The sequence below is a fragment of the Drosophila subpulchrella genome, chromosome 3L (assembly GCF_014743375.2).
Source record: "Drosophila subpulchrella strain 33 F10 #4 breed RU33 chromosome 3L, RU_Dsub_v1.1 Primary Assembly, whole genome shotgun sequence".
NCBI lineage: Eukaryota > Metazoa > Arthropoda > Insecta > Diptera > Drosophilidae > Drosophila > Drosophila subpulchrella.
In genome coordinates, this window is record NC_050612.1 from 26,457,594 (window position 1) to 26,478,277 (window position 20,684).

Below are 20,684 nucleotides of genomic sequence, written 5' to 3' on the forward strand. Positions count from 1 at the left end.
AAATTGTGGTAAATATTGTAATTCCCTTCACACACAACCTGTTAAAAATACTTGCCCTTCCAAAATACTTTAACTCATTACCGAAATTATTTTAATTAAATTGCCTGCTAAATGTTTACGTTCATTTTTGTGGCATGCAAAAATAAAATTCGTTGCAGCCGGCATTGAATGAAAGTAATTAAATGCAAACAACTGGATCAAGAGCAATTAAATTAAAAGAGCATTTGCTGAAAATTTGTAGTTAGTAAAAACACATTTTCAAGGACTGATATAAGCTGAATTAATTTGACTCAATAACCTGAGCACAAATAGCTGCTAAAATGGCATCCTGAAATTGAATGGAAAATGAGGGAGAATTTTAATTTAGCATTGCCCTTCGTAAACGTATGGCTCCCCTTTTCCAAATTATGCACCCTGAATGTGCTGTGGCATTAATTAAAAGCGACTTCATTCCATCGCTCGGCTATTCTGTGGTTTTGTGGGCGGAGGTCTGGCCGGAATTGGGGGAGAGTTACACTGACCACAACATTTATGGGCACTACGCATAGTGCAGCATAGCAGCGCAAACAACTAGAGGAGCAACCACACAAAACACGCAGCACAACCGGTGTGCTTAATATGCCCCTTAAATGGACTTGTTATGGCTGTGTATTTTTGGCACTGACTGTGCCACTGCACCAGCCACAAAATTGCCCTTAGCCTTAGCCAAAACTATTTTGGGGAATTTTTATTTGGGTGTAGGTTGCACACGAAATATTTATTCAGGATTGTAGTAATTAAAAGATTTAAGCTAATCGAAATTTACAAAATACCATAAATATATAAAATTGGTAAAATATGACTTTGTAAGCGGAGTCCATTTTGAATGAATCTTTGAAAAGCCTAATTTAAACGATTTTAAATGTTCTTATCCAAAAGTACCCAGTATTTTTTTACTTATAATTAGAGAAAAATATATAAACACTTTAAATGGGTGTAAACATATCTATGGTACTCAATATAAAGTGGTATATTAGTTGTTTAAAATGCATTCATCACCCTTCACTCATAATATTTGTATTTAATATTGTAATGTTTATATTTTAAGTGTGCTTGTCCCATGGTTTAGATGTAACTATTACACGTTAAAACACATTTACTTTATACACATCACAACAGTTTAATTTTTAAAGCAATGTTCACACGCTGCCATCATTTATTTTTAATGGCTTACTCAAATAAAGCTATTGGACTCCACATTTACAAAACACATGTATGGCATTGTGCTTCTCCCTTTTCATGGTCTTCAACCTTGGAACCTTATCGACAGCATCGCAGTTCGCCAGCTGACCTTTCTGACAGTCACCAATCACAACGGGCCAACTGCATCCATCAAAATGTGGGTGGTTAGATGGGTTGGGCCTGGCAGTTGGTTGGTGAGATGTGGGTGGTCTGCAGACATGGTCGAAACGATTTGTCTACTGGCCAACTCGTCCAGCCAAATGGCATTGCATGCCAATGCATTGGGGCCACTTGGATATCCTCTGCTGACTGTGACACGTTGACGTCCGAGCACGCATATCCGTTTCCTGCCAATGGCCGTCATAAATAACAATGCACAGAGGCGGATGGGGGAAATTAAGATGGCCAAGAGATGGACAGAGGTTGATCATATCGCCGTGACATCCAAATGGCGGCCAAAGGGCAACTGACTCGCAATCTGACCTTTGTTTTTAATTATCTGAGGCTGAAAGGCATTCAGCCGGATGTACAGTCATTATTTTTAATCAAGACAAATTGTTTATTAATACGGATCAATCCACCGATTTTATTTAAAGCATATTATTTTTAATAAACCAATTATTTATAATTTATAGTAAATTCAAAAGAATACATTTAATACATACATTTTCTTATTTAATAAGAAATATCATCCTTAATGGGTAAGAAGCTTAAATAATAATTAAAAACAAATGACATGGGGATAAATACCTTCAAAGGGTAAAACTTTAATAAAACTTATTACAAATGAAGCACCTAATTGGATCATACTTTCATGCATGTTTTCAAAGTTCTGAAAATACCTAAGTTTGAAACACAAGTTTAAAATTCTGAGAAGTTGTCAGCAGATCATATTGAAGTGACAACCTGTCCCTTTCCTTTAATTACCCCCCAAAATTAATCTCCCCCAATGTGCGGCAACTATTTTTAACCACGTGACACTTTAATAGTTTCAAGCCAGGAAAAGCGGAAGCTCACTTGGCAGGCTACCAACTTGCTGACAACACTGCCAAAAAAAAAGACGGAGAGCAGTACAAAATTAACCCATAAAAGTTTTTACACCTCTCACACAGAACAGGTTGTCGGCGGCCCCGCCCCCTGCTTTTCCTCATTTTTGGCTGCCCCCTTTTTTTGGGGCACTTTGCTGTCAGCAGTTTTCCACGATTTCCATACAAGAGGGTTGCCAGGCTCATAATGAAACACTTTATCATTACCAAAGTTGACAGGGCGGGGAATGAGCTACACTGCCGTACAAGAAGCTCCTGGAATAATTATTCAAAACGCTGATTTTGGGCAGGGACCGTGAAACCACTCACTGCCCCAAAAACTATTTACAACACTTTTTAATATAATTAAATTTAAATAATATTTAAACCTTGAATGTGTAGAGAACCAAAATGTTAAGGGCATAATTAAAATATATTTCGAGCTGGAATTATTTTATCTTAAAATATTTAAAACAAAAATATTATTTTTAAATATTTTTCGTTAAAAACAGATTTCATTTTTTTTACTCCCGTTTAAATCACATTTGTTTTACCAAAAAAAAAAATTCACATTTTGCCAGTGCATGGCCACAAATTTTCGCTGGTCCGTGAAAAATGTGTGCAAAATATTTTTAAAGCCAAACATGGGGCCTATACTATAATATTGACATTGACAGATTAGCTGCCCTGCCCACTCTCACACTTATTAATCCACGAACTCAATTAGCACTTTGTCGACAAAAAATCGAAATCGAAACCTCAATTGAATTTCCGGATAATGATAAATGATGTGGTGTCAATTGCAGGCAACTCTCTGAAAAATTGTTTTAAAATGCATGTGAGTCTAGTTTTTCGTGTAGTTTTTTGCAATCTGTCCTCGCTGGAGTATTAATCTAAACCGTTTTTACATCGGTCGATTGAATTAGTCGACAAATAGATTGCAATGGAGTAAGCCTTTCAATTGTCCCAGGCCAAAATGGCACGTCTTGTGTGCCGGCAAAGTTTGAAATTTAGCCAAGCTGAGCCGGACATCAATAACGTGCTGAAAACTTTGCCATAAACTCTTGGATATCCTGTCGCTCCAGTCCTCGAGACATCCCCAGTATTCTCATCCTTCAATTTGGTCGCCTCATTGATATGCCAAAAGTCGAATTAGTTTGCAGAGTGGGTGGAATTCGGCAGCTCTTTGTGTTTGTCTGACTTTGACGTTGGCCAGTCTAAGGACCTTGGACTGCAGTTTAGTGGGTATATTTTCCACCCAGAAACGCATAAAATTGGTCCAGGCTGTGGCTAATAGTTGGCCTGAAAAAGGGTTAAAGGAATCGGTTGGACTTTTAAAGAGCTAATAGAAAAATGGTTATCGTCAGTAAAATGTATTCAGTTAGTTTTAAGGACCTTAAATCTTATATACATGGATATATCTTACTATTTTAATTTTAAAAATAATAAAAATATAAAACTAAAGAATTTAATGGATTCCACACATTTTGCTTCGTTTTAATCTATATACATAAGTCGCGATTCAACGCAAAGACTAAAATATTTTATATTTTGTTTCCCATATCAATATTGTTTCGCCATAAAAATGTACCTGTAATCACCTACTTAAAAACCGATATGGTAAAAACACATTGAATTCTTGAATGACCCTACAATTTATTACATCTGGTTGACAGCCGAAAGGGATAAGAAGTGAGTGATACAATGATTTATCTGTGTCAATTTAGAGATTTTTGGACTCGAGACAATCTTTGCCAGCCAACTCAGCCCCGGGATGCGGCCGAGTCATGAACATTAAATACAAACATTGAACGAGGTCTGGTCCCTGGTCCTGGGACGTCGGTCAACAGCTAAAAACGATGGGTTGCATATCATCTCAACACCATCTCATATCTCGATATATACATATACACTTGAAGCCAAACATCCAATACCCGGGGTCTCAAGAGTCGCCTGTCAAAGAATCAACCAAAACGTAATCGTAGTCTTCATAGCCTACATCGAACAGATCGAACATAACCTATTTGGGCTGTTCGGGACAGGCGATTTGGTAGAGGAACTGCACCAGTGTCCTTGTGGGCCTGCCCGTCATCCTTCCAGCAGTGAGATAGGGTATCAGTCCGTAGGTGCTCAGCAGTCCAGTGCCATAGGTGTCCAGATGGGCCCAATCGCTGCAGGGCACGAGTTCATGGAGGACAGCAGCTGCCAGACAGGATGAGGCATAGCCCTCGCCATCGTTCAGAAGATCGAAGCTCAGGTGTTCGGCCACACGATCCTTGTAGTACCGCCACAGGGGGAATCGCCACAGGCGATCGCCGGTCAAGGATCCAGCCCTCTGGAATTGTTTCCAGATGTAATGTGAGTTCGACCAGATTCCAGTGGCTCCACCGCCCACCGCCTTCTTGACACCCTTGCACATGGAACCCACATCCACAACGAGTCGCGGTTTGTACGTAATCTGACCATATAGCATGGGATCCGAGATGACCACCACACCCGTTCTGCTGATATTTCGCACGGCCAGGGATTTGGAATTCAGTAGGGTTACCACATCGCCCGGCTTGCAGGACATTCCGGAGGGTAGGTTTTCGCAGAGTGGTATCACGGCCGTAATATTGATGGGCAAGGATAAGGCGGCAGCCGCTCGCATGGCGGCCAAAATTGAAGCAGCACCGGTGAGATCCCCCCGGAATTCATCCATTCCCTTGCAAGGACGCAGGTTGATACCACCGGAATTGAAGGTAATGCCTTGGCCCACCAGCAGTATGGGTTTATCCTCGGGGGCAGTACCGCAATAGGCCACCTCCAGGAGAACGGGTGGCTCACAGCTGCCCTTGGCAATCATGAGGAAGGAATTCAGATGCTGCTGTTCAATCCATTCCATAGTTCGAACCTCCACGGTGATGCCGCAAGGACACAGGGCATCCACGGCAGCCTGGGCCACAATGGTCGGTGTCATACAATTGGCGGGGGCATCGGAAAGTCTTCTGGCCAAATTCTGTGCCTCCGCCTTGAAGAGGCCCCTAGTCCAGGATTCGACATCCGGTGAACCATGTAGCTCCAGTTTCGGTATAGTGCTGCGATACTTCTTGGCCAGATTCTCCTCGTACCGCCAAATGGCCAGAGCGGCACCTTCGGCGGCCTGTTCGGCATAGTCCATATTGTCCACATGCACCTCCGAGCAACCAATACTCTGCAGTGATCGGGCTCCAATGCCGGCGGCTATGCGCACATTCTCCATGCCCTCGTCCAGCATTTCCAGCTCATTGAAGGCTATGCCTTCGAGGCCAACTCCGACCACGCAAATCGAACGGAAATCGTTGTCCACATTATTGAAGACCTTGCCGCGACCCAGACGTCCTGTCAATTTCGTCTCGCAGACCAATTCCGATAATTTGCCCTGGACACGATCGTCGAATTTCTCGCCGGCGGGTGTGAGTCGAGGTCCCTTGCCCGATTCCTTCTCGTAGAGACCCAATACGATTCCCTTGCCGCCCTTCACGGCATCTCCAGCTCCACAGCCGGCGGTCACATGGCGAACCGATCCAATCTGACACGTCGGCACCACACTCACTCGAACTCGGCTCAAACTCCTGGCCAATGCCGGTCCCTTCAGCAACAGTTGTCCACGCATATTGTTTAACACGATCTATTATTATATCTACGACTGTGTATACGATCTTTATGTTTTATGCACAATTTTGACAACTGCTTTTTGTCTGTAGTGTGGTATGTTGGTCTCTAAAACTGGATCAAACAATTTTGAGTCTCCACCGTTCGGAAGTTTTGTCAAGTGTCCAAAAAAATATGTTCAAAAATATTTCATTTGATAACTCAAAATGTGTTGTAAAAAATAAAACAAAAGAAATGCGTCTGCTTTCCTTGTTTAAAACCGAAAGACTAAATCAACCCGAACAATTTGTTATTAACTGCAAAGAAATGGATTACTAGATCGGTTAGAAAATGGAATTTCAAACTGAGAAGTGTCAGCGAGCAACACGTTAAAAAATTATAGAGCAAACAAAAATACAATAAGGAACAACGCTATAGTCGAGTAACTCGACTATCAGATACCTTATATTCAGCTAAAGGGAGTAAAAGGGATATTGAGATTTACCAGCAGCAAAGCGAGATTGAAAAGCGCCACCTACACCCGATTTTAAAATATGGTAATGACAAATTTAAGCGATATGGGCGATCGTGGGCGGTAGAGTGGGCGTGGCAAAATCAATAGGTATTTACGCGAGCAATACCTTTTAGATAACTTTTTTTAGCTTTTAAGCTGTAGGATCAAACGTTTTGGGTAGGAAACGCATCCTTTTACCTGTTACAAACTTTTCCCCGAATGCAAAATACCCTTTTACATCTCTACATGTAAAGGGTATATAAAGCGGGTACATGTTTCCTTTTTTAAGAAATATATATTTTTTTGCAATTTTTAAGTATTTTAGCTGGTACAAGTTTCAATTTCCGCCAAATAATGTTCATTGCCTACTAAATGTGCAAGTGTATCAAAACTCCCTCTGCAAGGGTATATCTTTTAAGTATCTTGCGGATAAGACATTTCAGATATGAGGTTGAGACACAAAACTTAAATCTTGAGTTACAGAAATACATTACTTACCGGCAAGTCAAAACAGTGGACCGAAAGAGGGGAATCGAAAGCGGTTCCGAATGTGTGCGTTGCCAATGGAGAACTCAAGTAGCGATCCTTGGAAGTGTCGTGTATCCCTGTCTGTTGACCGACACAGCTCCTGCTGATCCTGTCGATTGCACTGCTCGATATTTTGAGAGTCCAAAACGCGAATAACGTTCGGCACAAATACAATTTACATAAAATGTTTATTTGGGTATAATTTTGAAATACTCTCGGGGAAATCTCGTTTTATAGTGAACTCTGATCTGTTGACTGTCATGTCGGTGATGTCGGGATTTCTGTAATAGTTTATTATTTAATGGGCCAACATCTGTAATGTCCTTATAACTATTAATTATATTTTTATGGGCCTTTCTTACCGTCACTATATATATAGGAAAGAATTTATTTAATCTGAATCGTTAAATATTTTAAATTTGTGTTATTAGATCTCAAAATGTTATTTTTCAATTTAAAAAACTGGGCTGGTTGCACTTCCAAATTTACCTACTCCTTTAACTTTTATTCTCACTCAATAAAACTGCGCAAGAAAAACTGTTTGCCGCACATTTCCCACGTTGTGGAAAAGTTTTTCCCAACAATAAAATGCAAAGCGGTGCAGGAAACTTCATGGAAAGTTTATTCTTCTGTTGATAGAAAATGTCTTTTATTGTCGCAGGCGGAACAACAGAAGTATGAACAATAAAAATAATGTTGACAAATTAAACCAAGCCATCACTTTAGTTGAAGTGTGCATATACAAAGTATAAAGTGGAGGGTGAAAAGTACATTAACAAAATTACTGAACCGTTTTTTAAAACAATTGATAAATGAAAGAAAGATCAATGAGCTTGATAAAAACCAAGCTTCATCCAACGTTTCATAATACCTAACAAAAATAAAAAACAACAGAGAGAGAATTTCAAAAAATAAAGACTTGTATATATTTTTTATTTCTATAATTTAGACTTCCAACAAACATACAAAAGTTAAATCAAAAGTTCCACGCTCAGTCCAACAGATGTGTTTCAATGTTGATGTAATTTCCGGGCAGATTGGAAGCCTCCTCCAAGGATACTCCGCCACCAACTATCTGCGACCAATAGGGTATCAAAGCAACGGCCAGAAGACGGTGCAAAAAGAGCACACGTAGCTCTCCATAGAGTTGAATGGCCCTCCAGTTGGAAATGCAGAAATGCTGAATAACCTTATGTAATCGCATGTAGTTAATCAATCCACCGGCCACAAAAGTCAAGATCCAGGGTAGTGCAAATAGAAAGAACATATTCCACGAAAAGGGTCCCAATTCCGTGGTGGAATCTTTTCTATTTCGACTGATCCAATTATTTTTCACCTCAGCTGCAGTTTTTGGTTCCTTAAGGATTCCCTTTTTTTCCTCCGATTCCAGTCCCTCGGTATATTGCAAATGTCGAATGTACCAAAGTCCTATCATAACCAGCAGGGAATACATTATTGCATTGACAAACATCCAGTGATTATAGATATAGCCCAGTTGGAGCGTTAGGTTACGATCCACTGAGGGATAAACTGTTTTGATATTGGCATGAGCCTCGACAACGGGCTGAAGATCTGAGCACAGGTGCAGCGATGTCAGCAGCACAAAATATCCAATGTCGCGTATCTTGGCCTTGAACATGTTTTTGGAATTTCGAGTTGGAAGAAACGATTTTTAAAAGGAAAAATAAATTTTGTATCTGTTATTCAATGAGGTGTAGGTGATCTGACATTGTAGGTTCGGACAGAAAATTTCAAACAAAAGACTGATTGCTAAGAAAAAGCTATGGTGCATATTCTTAATCTATATATAATTATAAATATAAATAAATACATAGAAACTTTAGTTTAAATATGAACTTTCTTTTACCGAAAAAAGTAATATAAACTTAATTATTGTTACAGGCTTTCTAATTGATTGAGTACAAAATAAGATTAACATTAACCTTATACTTTCAAAAGTATATATTTAAAAGATTCGTTTAACAGAACACTCTCGAAAGAATAAATCTGAAAATTATAGACCCTATCTAAATAGCAAACTGTTTAATGATTGTGTATATATATATATATATATTTCAAATAATTTAATTTTCTTTAAAAAAAATTGTCTATAAAAATGCTTGGACTCGATTAAATGTTCTTCACATTACGTATTACGTATTTTTAAACTTTTATTTTGTTAAGTAGTGTTCTTATTTGCTTTCATATGAGTCACTGCTGAAAAGGTAGTGGCGACAGCAACCATGGCTGGGATATTGGCTAAAAGTTCCCCTGAAAGATTTCGGTATATTTTTTGACAACCAATAACATCTGGTTGGTATATTTCTTCTAACTCGTCATTATTTGGCCGGTAACGCTGTGGTCTCACTTCAAAGGAAAACATTTTTTGAGACGACAGAAACTTTTGAAATTGCTAGAAAAATAGGAAAATCATATAGGATGGAGCGCAAAATGGCGCACAACTTGTCCCGCGGGGAGCAGAGGAGCAAGGATGTGGAGCCTGGCCAGGTGAAAACCTTTGCGGAACTGCGTCTGTCGCCAAAGCTACTAAGGGGATTGAAGCGCCACAATTTTGTGACGCCAACGAAGATTCAGGCGGCTGCCATACCCATGGCACTGAGTGATATGGGTAAATATGTCGCAAAATACATGATTTACAGAGGTCTTACCATTAATGGGTATAACATATTCACAGATCTGCTGGTACAGTCCAAAAGCGGAACCGGCAAGACGCTGATCTATGTTATAGCCGCCATGCAGGGCTATCGCGGTGGTATGACACGACCTCATGCCTTGATAGTGGTTCCAACTCGAGAGCTGGCCATTCAGGTGCAGGACACCTTTTTTTATCTGTGCGAATTCTTCAAGGACTTTCAATCGGCGGCCTGTATCGGCGGCACTGATGTGAGCACCGATCGCAGGCACATCAAGAAAAGCCGTGTTATCATTGGAACACCAGGACGTCTATGGCATCTCTATCAAAATCGCGTTCTGGATGTCTCCAAGCTGGCTCTTCTTGTCCTCGACGAGGCGGATCAGTTGTATCAGACGAAGAGCCTTCAGGAGACAGTCACTCAAATCATACAAGTTCTGCCCAAGAACCGCCAAATAATTGCCTGCAGTGCCACCTACGATCAGGATTTAGATGAGCGTCTGGCCAAGATCATGAACAACCCCATGCTTATATCAAATTCCGAAAGGGCCACTGTTCTTCTGGGTATCCGTCAGTTTGTCTACGAGTTGCCACCGCAACGTAATAGTGCAGAGGAGATGAAAGCTAAATTGCAGGTCCTTGGCCAGATCTTTAACCAATTGCCCTACGAACAGGCCGTCCTCTTTGCCAACTCCCAAATGCGAGCGGATTCGTATAGTAACTACCTGACAGCCAGTGGTGTCGAGTGCCATTTGATCTCAGGAGCCATGAAACAATCGGAGCGCTTGAATGCCTTCGAGGGCTATAGAAACTTCACCATGCGCACTTTGGTGGTCACCGACTTGATGGCACGCGGTGTGGACTCGCAATTTGCCAATCTGGTTGTAAATCTCGATCCGCCAGATAGTCATGTAACCTATCTGCATCGCATTGGTCGTGCCGGTAGATTTGGATCAAAAGGTATAGCCATCACGTTAATTGCCTCCGCGAAGGAGAGCCAGAGATTCAAGGAAATGACCCGAAAAGTCGCAACTGCTTGGTCTGTTCTGGAGTTTCCCAAAGAACAAATGCCAAAGGATTTCAGTTTCTGGGATTTCGATAAGTACAATTTTGAGTATTTCATAAAGGAAGACAATCCGCTACAGGAAATGCCTACGAAGCGCATACCACCTATAAAAGATAATCCAAACAATGAGGACTCGGGTGAAGATCTTGACAAACCTGATGTTTCTCCCAAAAAACTTCCAGAGGCCTTAGGAAATTGTCAAAAGAAGGAGGATGCCATTAAGACAACTCAAGTTAGTCCAAAAAATATTTCAGAGGCCTTAGAAAATGTTAAAGATAATAACCAAAAGGATAAGCCCAATACCATATCTAACAAGGAAAAACTGGACTTAGAAAACTTACCAAGTACTTCACAAAAGAATAAGAAACCAAATATCAAAGAACTAAAACAAGTCGAAAAGAAAATTATAAAGAACAAGAGCATTTCCCCGACTGAGGAAAAAGCCTTGAAAGATACTGCATTGAATAAGCAGGAAAAATCCAATAAAACTCTTAGTCCATCCAAGTTATTTGTAGATGCTTTAACACAGATTGAGAAGCAAACAACAGAAAATATCGAAATGCAGTTGACACCAGTAATCACAGTAAATGAATATTATATTGACAACTACTTAGATGAAGGCATAAAACCGACAGACGACAAAGAGAATCAACCCGATAATGGAACAGACTCTCAACTGCAGACAAATAACACCTTGAACCCGGAGGAGATGATTTCGCCGGAACTGACACCAACCCTGACCCAGGAACCGTCTCCAACCACAGTGACACCGCCGGCACCACCAGTCAACTCAATTAACAACAAGACCTACTGTCTGGCTGCCCCCACACAGACCAGTTCGATGACCATACAGAACATGGTGATCTCAAACACGGTGGACGATGCCAGTAGCATTAGTTCGGACAGCATGGGATGTGGCTATCACAGTGATAAGTCCTACGACACCTTCTATACAACAAGTGATGAGGAGCTGATCTGGGAGAGATTGGAGACCAAAAAGAAGCGCCTGGTGAAGAGGGGCAAGGGAAATCGTCGTCTGTTTCTCTACAAAAAAGCACTTCCTGAAAGAAATGTAAACCTTAAGGATAAACGTAAATTTAAACTAAAGGTGAGTCTATAATAGAGTATGCTAGAATCTCAATAAGTTACTAAAAAATCGTATTTCCCTTTACAGAAAATGGTTGAGCAGAACAAATTATCACTTTTGCCTGGTACGAATCTAAGTCATATGCTCAAAAAAGTTAAAAATCGTGAGAGAGTGTTGCAAATGCTGTACGACTACAGCAAGAAAAACAATTTGAATAATGCAAATGTTGCAAAATTGCTGGATAATTTCTATGCCACCATGCTCGAACTTTACAATGACAATATTAAGGAGCGCAACAAGCAAGTTTTAGAGTCTCTTAAGGACGACTTGGTGTCCCTTGGGCGTACTCCAAGCCAGGTATCTTTGATATTTGAAAAATTAGAGCCGCAGAACAAGCTGAGTGTTCATGTGACCCATCAGATGAACATTCCACCAGTGCCACAAGCCGCCAATGATATCCGCATTGAAAGCGAACCGGAATCGGAGTCCACTGATGAGTATGACGAAGGTGAAGAGGTCTATATGGACGAGGAGGAATCATTGAGCGACGAACACAATTCATCGAGTGGTTTTGTGGAGAGCAACGAGAGTGCTTCCTCCGGAATTGATACCTCAGTTTACGAAACTGAGTCTACTGGCAGATCGGACAATGATTCAACCTCCGTTTTCACAGAAGATGAGTCTGGGAGTGAGGAAGATGATAGCTATGATTCCACCGAAGAAGAGGATGAATCCGCAGAAGAAGAGGAAGCTCTAAGCAACATCAGCGTGGCTGGATCAAGCATTCAGGGATCTGTGGGAGAAGGAAACACCGCTGAGCCTTCGGTAGATGATTCGAATGATAATTCCGATGATGATTCTGTAACCGTGACCAACGTCATTCCCGTGCAGAACGTCACCAACAATGCCCAATCTCTGTGGCAGCAGACATTCAACATGCAGTATGAATTCATTGCATCCCATGTGGCCAACTACCTTCAAAACTTCTTCTAAATTGCTATGGAAGCAAAACTAGTCGGAACTCAGGCTGTATAATTAACTAATCACTTTATTCACAAACGAAACGGATCAGTTCCAAGAGGCTGTATCAGTCTCTCTCTTTTTACATCTTTATATAGTAGCCTGTTAAAACTTTTTTTCATTTGAATACTCAATATCAAGATAGTTGATACCATGTTATGGACTTTGGAACGCGAACGGGGAATGTTTTGTATGCAAACAATAAATTGCAGACTTTGTTACCAAAAATAAATGAATTAAAACATGAATTTTCATTATGAATTTGTTTTATTCGTTGTTGGAAAACGCACTTACCTCAAATGTTTCCTTTTTGAATTTGATATTTATTGTTTCTCGTGCTTACTCCATCTGCGATCGCATTGAACAAATTAATCCGCAATGTGAAAGTTAAAACCCTTTAATCACAAGCAAATGATTTATCTAAGAGATGGGAAAACAAACATTTTCCTTAGTTTTGGCCAGGCGGATGAAGGTAAAGAAGCGGCGCCAACTGAGTGCCGTGACATAAATCATATAGTCAGTGGGATCGGCATCGACCATCGGGCAACAGACATCAGCTGTGTTGGCAGCAGCAGGCAACATTGTTGCACGGCCGCCGCTCACTTTGCATTGATTGCAACTGGCCTAAAAGGTGTTAACCCATTAATTAGCACTTGTCAAAAATCGTCCACTAGATATTGAAAGGCAATTAAACATAACTGCAAAAGTGTTTTTTATATTATATACGAAGAAACCAAAATCCCCTTTGTTTTTAAAGTAACTATATACAAATTGATCTATTTAATATCTTCATTTTGAGTTAGTACACTTCATTTTAGTTCCTTTATTTATTTTGTTATAGAATCGATCATCCTTAATTTTGTTTATAATATTGTCGTGAATGTTAGTTAACATTTTAGATTCTCTATATTTTAGAAATTAAATAATGTAAAATAAATTACTGTAGATAATATGATTAGTTTGTAATATGAACCGATTTTGAATAATTATATTATTTAAAGTACAAAGACTTTTTAATATTTTAATGGGTGAAAACAAAATTAAATCAATCAACTATTCAGAAAGGTATATAGCTAGCTAGAATAGGTTAAATCGTAACTTTTTTCTATAGTTGTTTTTTTAAAAGTATGTTTAAAATTAAACCTAAATACCATTATTTTTTTAGTTTTGCTGACTTTCATGAACCGATTTGGGAGTGGTTTTCAATGGGTTAAGCCAAAGAGACGGTCCAAAGGCGGCAGGCCGCGTCGGTGGCATAGTCAAAACATTCGCCCTGCGGTCGAGCACGCAAAAAGCCGGCATCTGGATGGGACTGCTCAGTGGTCTCCGATCCCCAGTGCCCCAATCCCCCGACCCACCGACCTCTGGGGGCCCCTCTGCGCTCCGAATCCAATAAGGAGCGTGAGAAAACGCGCCGCCAATCGCGAATGCAAAGCGAGTTGGAAGCGACAACATTTTATAGATCCTAGAGACATGGAGCGTTGCATTTTGTCGCTGCCGCAGTGGCAGCAAACTCAATTCGATTAGCGATAAATGCAAGATGCGAAAAATGCTCGGCCAGCTGTTGCAGGTGTTAAAGTCTTATAATGATGTTAACATTTTTATGGCCCACAACAAAATAAACTAAAAATTTGTTCAACGCAATAATATTTTGCGGTCCCGCAGTCGTCCATATATGGGGGCACGGCCAATTGCCGCCGCTTTTTCGTATTTTTCGTATCTGGGGGCTAAGTGGAACGCTTCAGGGGCCAGGGCATGTTGCAGATACAGATACTTTTTAGCCGGGCCGCACAAAACTAATTAAAATTGCTGAACGTCGTAAAAACAATTATGGCCAAATTACTGGAAAATTAGGTAAAATATTAGGTGAGGGGAGGATTTCAAAAAATATGTTTTACAAGTTGTCTTAGTGTTTTTAATGTGGGTAATCTATCAAACGTTTTCAAATTTAGAAGTAAGTTTGAATAATTAATTAGTAATTAAGAAATTACAAAAGTAATTTTAAAAGTGCTTTATGTAAATCATACTGATACTAACCATTTTAAAAAGGAATTAAAGGGCTTATGTCAATTTATTTAATCATAAACAAATCATTAAATTTCTTAGAAGGCTCTCAAAATATTTGTAAAGGCCAGATGTGGATCTTTAAAAAAAAATCCATTAGTCTCCCAACTCCTAATTAGAATTTATTGCTTATGAAATTATGATAAATGAGGTAGAGATCTCAATTAAGATGGGCAACGCACTAATCAATTTAATTAAATCCTAGCCCTTGGCTAACCCAAGATTTCAGCACTTAAAGATATATGCAGTACCTCCACCATCTGCCCATTTATCGCCTTTGTGGGAGTGGCCCAGCGCCGATTTATGTGACCGAATGCCCGACGCCCGGCCACGCATTCATAAATAAAAGTCATCATTAATTAAATTTAGTATAAACAACATGGCATGCCTGCAATTATTCACTCACTCATTCACTCGCTTGTTGCTCTTTCGGCCCAAAACGCGACGACATGCCGAAAAATAAAAAAATAAATAAATAAAACGTGAAGAAGTCAAGAGGAAAATAAAATAAAATAAATATGACTCGAAAAAGAAACGCTAGGAAAACGCACGCAATACGCGCCATGCAAACAAAACAGCAAGAAATCGTTGACAAAAATGATCTGTGGGCAATTATAATGAATTATTTTGACACTTAGGGCCTCAGCAAATGCATAACTAAAATGCATAAACGTAATTTATGCAGTGCCCCACAGAAATGCTGTTTTATTGCATTTTAAATGTGATAAATAAACTTTGGGTTATGTTTTCCTTTGCGCCACATAAATAGAGTCCTACGCGAAAAATATTTTCCCTGGCATTTTTCACTTAACTTCGAGTTGCATATGGCATGGAAAATTGCTTAGAATCCGTTTTTAATTGGTGAAAAATAGCAAAGATTTTCTATGCTCTCGGTGTCGGTGTTTTATTTTTTTGCCCCAAAGGGTTCGCCAAGTAGCCACCTTGCCAGCCTTTTGGACCATGGCTAAGTCGGACTTATAGTTTTTCTTTCCTTACCAGAGACTCGAGCGCGATTAACATCGCCCCAAAGATTCGCAATGCCAATAAATTGTGCACATTATGGCGGGGTGAGCCGTGGGCCAGGAGGTTGGCCCCAAGTTGAAGGGATCAGAGGGCCTCAACTCCCATGCGATGCATACTTTTACGAGGCACTGTTTGAAAAGCTGCTGTGGCAGAACGCATGTTTATTTAATTGCTTAAACCCTAAATTAATCTGATGTATAACTCAACATTAAAAGGTTAATGGATCCTTAAAATCATAATCTCTTGTTTATATGTTTTTTTTTACTGATTTATTTTATAAGCAATTAATAAAATCAGATAAAAAGGAGATATATATAAACCAACTTTTTTTTAATATTTAAAATTATTAAAACTGGGTTTTAAAAAAATGTTTAGAGATGAATTCATATTGTTTTATTTTACTTATTTTTTAGAAAATGCATCTTAACTGACTTTCTAATATTTCAAATTACTTAAACTGGATTTTAAAGAAATGTTGTAAAATAAATTCATATTTTTTTATGGAGCCCCCTTGAAGTTGAGAGCTTGAAATATCGCTTACAATCTAAAATTTATCTTTGAATTAAGATGCAAAATGTGATCAGATTTGTATTATTTATTTACAATTTCCATTAGTGCTAACATTTGTATTTTATTCAGTAGAAATAATTTAAGTTATTTTCCGACCCTCTGTTTTCCCAGAATTCCGCTTACTTTGGGTCCCCTTTCAAAGCCCAATCATAAACCTCTTTTAGAACGTCGGAGAGGCCGTTGAAGTGCCTTTATGGTGGTGCCCAATTGGTAGCGAGACTTTTTGGCTTTTGTGGTTCCCAGGCGACTTGGAGCGAAACATGCGAGCTGCGGCTTTAATTGTTGCCGCTGCCGCCAAGTGGATTTTCTAATGCAATTTTCCAAAGGAGCTTACGCAACACATCAGCAGCAGCAGCAGTAACTGCAACTGCGGCAGCAACTGCAGCAACAATGGCAACATGTTGCAATGGTCTGCCGCCTTGAACGTGTTGCGCGCATAATTACTGAACGCAGTCAGTCGGTGAGTAACTGCGGCTTTTTAATCCCCATCCCCCCCTTTGGGCCCCCTTTTACCCTCTTTTACCCGCCCCCCAAAGTTCCGCAGCCTTTGCTGTGTGCCGATCTGAGCCATAGTCCCAGATCCAGTACCAGATTCAGAGTCTCAAGCCCCGGCAGTAATCATTCCGCACATACGCGCATATTTAGCATTTTTAAATTGTTGCATTTCGCGCATTTTTTATGACAAGAGCGAGACTTTGATGCTGACGGTTGGCCATCACAGGGAAAACAATTTTCCTAACTTTTTTATCTACATATTGCTTTGGAAGATACTTTTTTTTTGACTTTCACATAATAATTTAAAAGTTTAATAAAAACGAATATTATTTTTTGAATTATGATTATGATAATGGATTTCAAATCCTTTTTACACTCCTTTAAAGCCTTATTCTATATGTTAGCCCTTACAATACTATATACTTAAAATACCTAATTCTCAGGACTAAACATGGTTCGGAATTTTTTTATTTTAAGAACTGTACTGGTGTATTTTTATTCTTCTTCAATATATGTCACATTCATAGAATATAAAACCCGTGTTATACATTTTAAAAATAAACAATATTTTTTCCGTGTATCACTAGGCCACAGTGAAACCACCATTACCAACCGCAGTCTTTCGTCCAGGTGACTCCACTCCATCCAAGTCCTCCATCCAACCGCCAGCTGCTGCCTTTGGGTTCATTCTGCCGCACACATATGGCCCATAATTAAAATACATATTGCAAATCACACTAAATAGTTGCTGTTGCTCAGGTATTTCGGCAGTGATTGTTGTGGGGATTCAAGGGGGAGTTCAATACACTGATACTGGAAGGTGTACCCGCAGGAATTTTAATGGGTTCCACTGGAATTAATTGGTGATAAATATAAGCTCTTAAAGACTGCGGCGTTTATGCTGTAAAAATTAAAGGAAAAATATGCCAAGGGCGAGGGAAATTATAATAAGCTATATTTTAGCAACCAGGATACCAAATGTTTCTATGTTATATTTTAAACTCTTAAGAGCTTTCCATTTGTATTGTATGTTCTTATGATACAAGCAATTAGTGTAATAGTATCCTCATTATAATACCCTCATATTTTATACATATCATATGGTATAATATCATTATAAGACGGTAATTGGACAGTGCTTTGGCCAATTAAATAAATGATTTGAAGCATAACATGTGCTTGGACCCAGCTTTTTATAGCACTATTCCTAATCAGCGGAAAAACTTGGGTAAATAAAAATGTTACGGCGCGAGCTAGTAAAAGCTGGCTCTATCTTGGCTTTTATGTAAAATGAGAAATTTGCATTTTAGAGGCCCATAAAACTGTGAATAAAACAATTATTGAACTAGCGGACCTCCATAAAACCAATTGCCCAGGGTTGATGTTGCAGTAGCAATTACAGCATTTGAAATAAAAAGAGTGCTAAATGTATTGCGAGGTGCCTGAAGCGAAACGCATCGAAAATTGCTCAACAAGTGCCTTGGATTTCCTGTTAGACTGGTGATCAGCGATGACGGCAACAGGAAATGCACAATAATTGAATTTTGAATTTGAATTTGAAGTTGATTTTGAGCGGAAATTATAAATGATGTGCCATATATTATTGTTAAGATATAATGCCCGTTTGCAAGTAATATTTTGCAATTTGCCGGCGAGCTTTTCATTAATTTATTTTTTGTTTTTTTATTGCCAATCTCTAGCCAGTCGAAAAGCTCTCTTGGCGGCAGCTTTCAAGGTTGCCTTTCCAATAAGAACGCCGGCTCTGAGCCAAATGCCCAATGATTGATTTATATTGTCAGCTGAATATATCCAGGGGAGGGGGTTTGGTCACATGTGTGAGCATAAATGTGCAATTTGCTAATTGTAACACATAACGGTCGGCCTGCCTCTCGGTATCTTTCCTACCACTTCTTTAACCGCCGACAGTTGCGGGCAACATAATATTTTTATAGCTTTTAGCACAAAAACCCTAAGCCTGGTTTTTCGAATAGCATAGAAAATGTGCTTTATTTGACATTTTAATGCCCCAACAATATATCATTTTAACTATCTTAAGTGCTATAAAAAACTCTTCTTCCTTTCAACAGATTTTATTTATTTCATATTCTGCCAATATTCTAATACAAAGTATTTTAGGTGTAGGTATGTTGCATATATTAAAAAATAATTTTAAAAGATTTCAGTGAACTCCTCCCCAATTTTCTCTTTTTCATCATAACACCACACTTTAATAGTTAAAGTACGTTTGAAGGTAAATTGAATTGTTATATATAAAAATTGAATTACAATTCATGTACTTAAGTTTTCAAGATATTATAGTTAACGAACCGAACACTTATTTGTTTAATAAATAAGGGTAAAATTGAAAAATGTGGAAAAAATAAAAAAAGAGGTAATATAATATTATGATTTTAACAATATATACCATTGCTTCTCTAATATTTTGTGTGGATAGTTCTTGGATTTTAATAAAGAGAACCATTTCTAAAATTGATAAAATTCCTATAGTGACATTGTTATTCTTTTGACCCCGTCTGTGGGACTTTCGTGCACTCGTGGCCTGGCCTTTTGATGCCCGCTCCAATCGCTAAGCGTTTTGTCATTGTTGTTGGCCCGGTGGTGTTTGGCCTTCAGCAAAATGTAGTTGCTGTTGGTGTTGTTACTATTGCTGTTAGCTGTTCTTTCGCTCGTTTTTCACATTGATGTTTCAAGGTTGCCCAATTAAAAGTGACATTTTGCAACATAATGCGACTGCACTTAACATGTTTTCTTGTTCTTACACAATCCAGTTGCCTGTTGTTGCTGTTGTCGTTCAATTCCCCGATCTCTATTGCTCTATCGCCGCCGCTGCTAATTCACGCTTAAATTATATAATTGAAGTTGATTTTCCTGCACAAAAATTGCTCATTAAGTTGCAATTTACAATTCCATCCCAAGTAACAGAAATGTTTGACCCTGATTTCGGCAATATCACGATTTATGTTGTTTAAGAATTGCGAAGAACAGTGGTCTCTTGTTAACTCAATTAAAATTATAATGGTTTCCGTTCAATGCCTGACATTTACAAGGAAATTGTTCTTTATCTGTGCACCTCATTAAGTCAGCAGCAATGGGCCATACATTTCTTGAGGCAAATCATAACTGTAGGATAATGAAAAACATAAAATGCATTTAAAAGGTATTTAATATAGACCAATTATCAAGTTATTGATATAGATATAGAAACGAGTTTTATGAGCGATTTATTTTACGAGATTTGATTAACGTGTTCATTTATTTTTTCTGACGCGTAAAGTATTTTTTATATAAACAACTTAGCTTTTTAAGATAAATAAATTGAAAATCTGTATTGTTTATTTACATTTATTTCCTAATTTTTTACATGAAGCTTATATTCAAAATATAAATTACATTTTCCATGACTTTAAAGTCATAATTCACCACTGTTCGACCATGATATTAGCCAAGCTCAGTCTTGGGAAAATCCTAATTTATTTCTGATACAATTTAGCTGCCGGCCAGGATTTGTCATTGGCAATTTTCCAGTGACCATCTCTGGCAGCGATAAACTGCCTGCGAATGACAACCCAGCATTTTGCAATTGGCCATTTGCTGGGCCCGCTTTTGGACCGAAGTGTTGAATTCCAAATTGCCCGTGCCAAAGCATCGCAGCTCTATAATCTGGTTACATATATCAATGTGAACCGTTGCGGCGGCGGCCACGTTGATTAAAAACGAATTAAAAATGCAAGCTAAAGACCCCGGAGGGCTTTCAACGCTCGACGAGATCGCTGACCACCCATAAA

The 20,684-nt window shown here is 39.0% G+C and overlaps 3 protein-coding genes across 3 annotated transcripts; 1 reads left to right on the top strand and 2 right to left on the bottom strand.

Annotated features, from left to right (window-relative positions):
- Positions 1-3,882: 3,882 nt before the first annotated feature.
- On the bottom strand, positions 3,883-7,127 carry LOC119553262 (cytosol aminopeptidase). The gene is made up of 2 exons (XM_037863552.1): positions 6,871-7,127; positions 3,883-6,175 (listed from the first exon to the last, which is right to left on the bottom strand). The coding sequence occupies exon 2, from the start codon at positions 5,878-5,880 to the stop codon at positions 4,267-4,269; it is 1,614 nt and encodes a 537-aa protein (XP_037719480.1). The 5' UTR covers positions 5,881-6,175; positions 6,871-7,127; the 3' UTR covers positions 3,883-4,266.
- A 701-nt stretch (positions 7,128-7,828) lies between these two features.
- LOC119554230 lies at positions 7,829-8,653 on the bottom strand. The gene has a single exon (XM_037865060.1). It carries the CDS (start codon positions 8,537-8,539, stop codon positions 7,892-7,894), a length of 648 nt encoding a protein of 215 aa, XP_037720988.1. The 5' UTR covers positions 8,540-8,653; the 3' UTR covers positions 7,829-7,891.
- Positions 8,654-9,261: 608 nt separating this feature from the next.
- Positions 9,262-12,971, top strand: LOC119554380 (probable ATP-dependent RNA helicase DDX20). The gene is made up of 3 exons (XM_037865261.1): positions 9,262-9,529; positions 9,596-11,727; positions 11,794-12,971. The coding sequence occupies exons 1-3, from the start codon at positions 9,340-9,342 to the stop codon at positions 12,697-12,699; spliced, it is 3,228 nt and encodes a 1,075-aa protein (XP_037721189.1). The 5' UTR covers positions 9,262-9,339; the 3' UTR covers positions 12,700-12,971.
- The last annotated feature ends 7,713 nt before the right edge of the window (positions 12,972-20,684 follow it).

What these genes read in the sequence shown, in the direction of transcription:
- LOC119553262 (XM_037863552.1), bottom strand. Translation starts at nt 5,880, where the DNA reads ATGCGTGGACAACTGTTGCTGAAGGGACCGGCATTGGCCAGGAGTTTG.
- LOC119554230 (XM_037865060.1), bottom strand. Translation starts at nt 8,539, where the DNA reads ATGTTCAAGGCCAAGATACGCGACATTGGATATTTTGTGCTGCTGACA.
- LOC119554380 (XM_037865261.1), top strand. Translation starts at nt 9,340, where the DNA reads ATGGAGCGCAAAATGGCGCACAACTTGTCCCGCGGGGAGCAGAGGAGC. An exon ending in CATGGCACTGAGTGATATGG is followed by an intron (nt 9,530 to 9,595) that starts GTAAATATGTCG and finishes ACATATTCACAG; the next exon opens with ATCTGCTGGTACAGTCCAAA. An exon ending in AACGTAAATTTAAACTAAAG is followed by an intron (nt 11,728 to 11,793) that starts GTGAGTCTATAA and finishes TTCCCTTTACAG; the next exon opens with AAAATGGTTGAGCAGAACAA.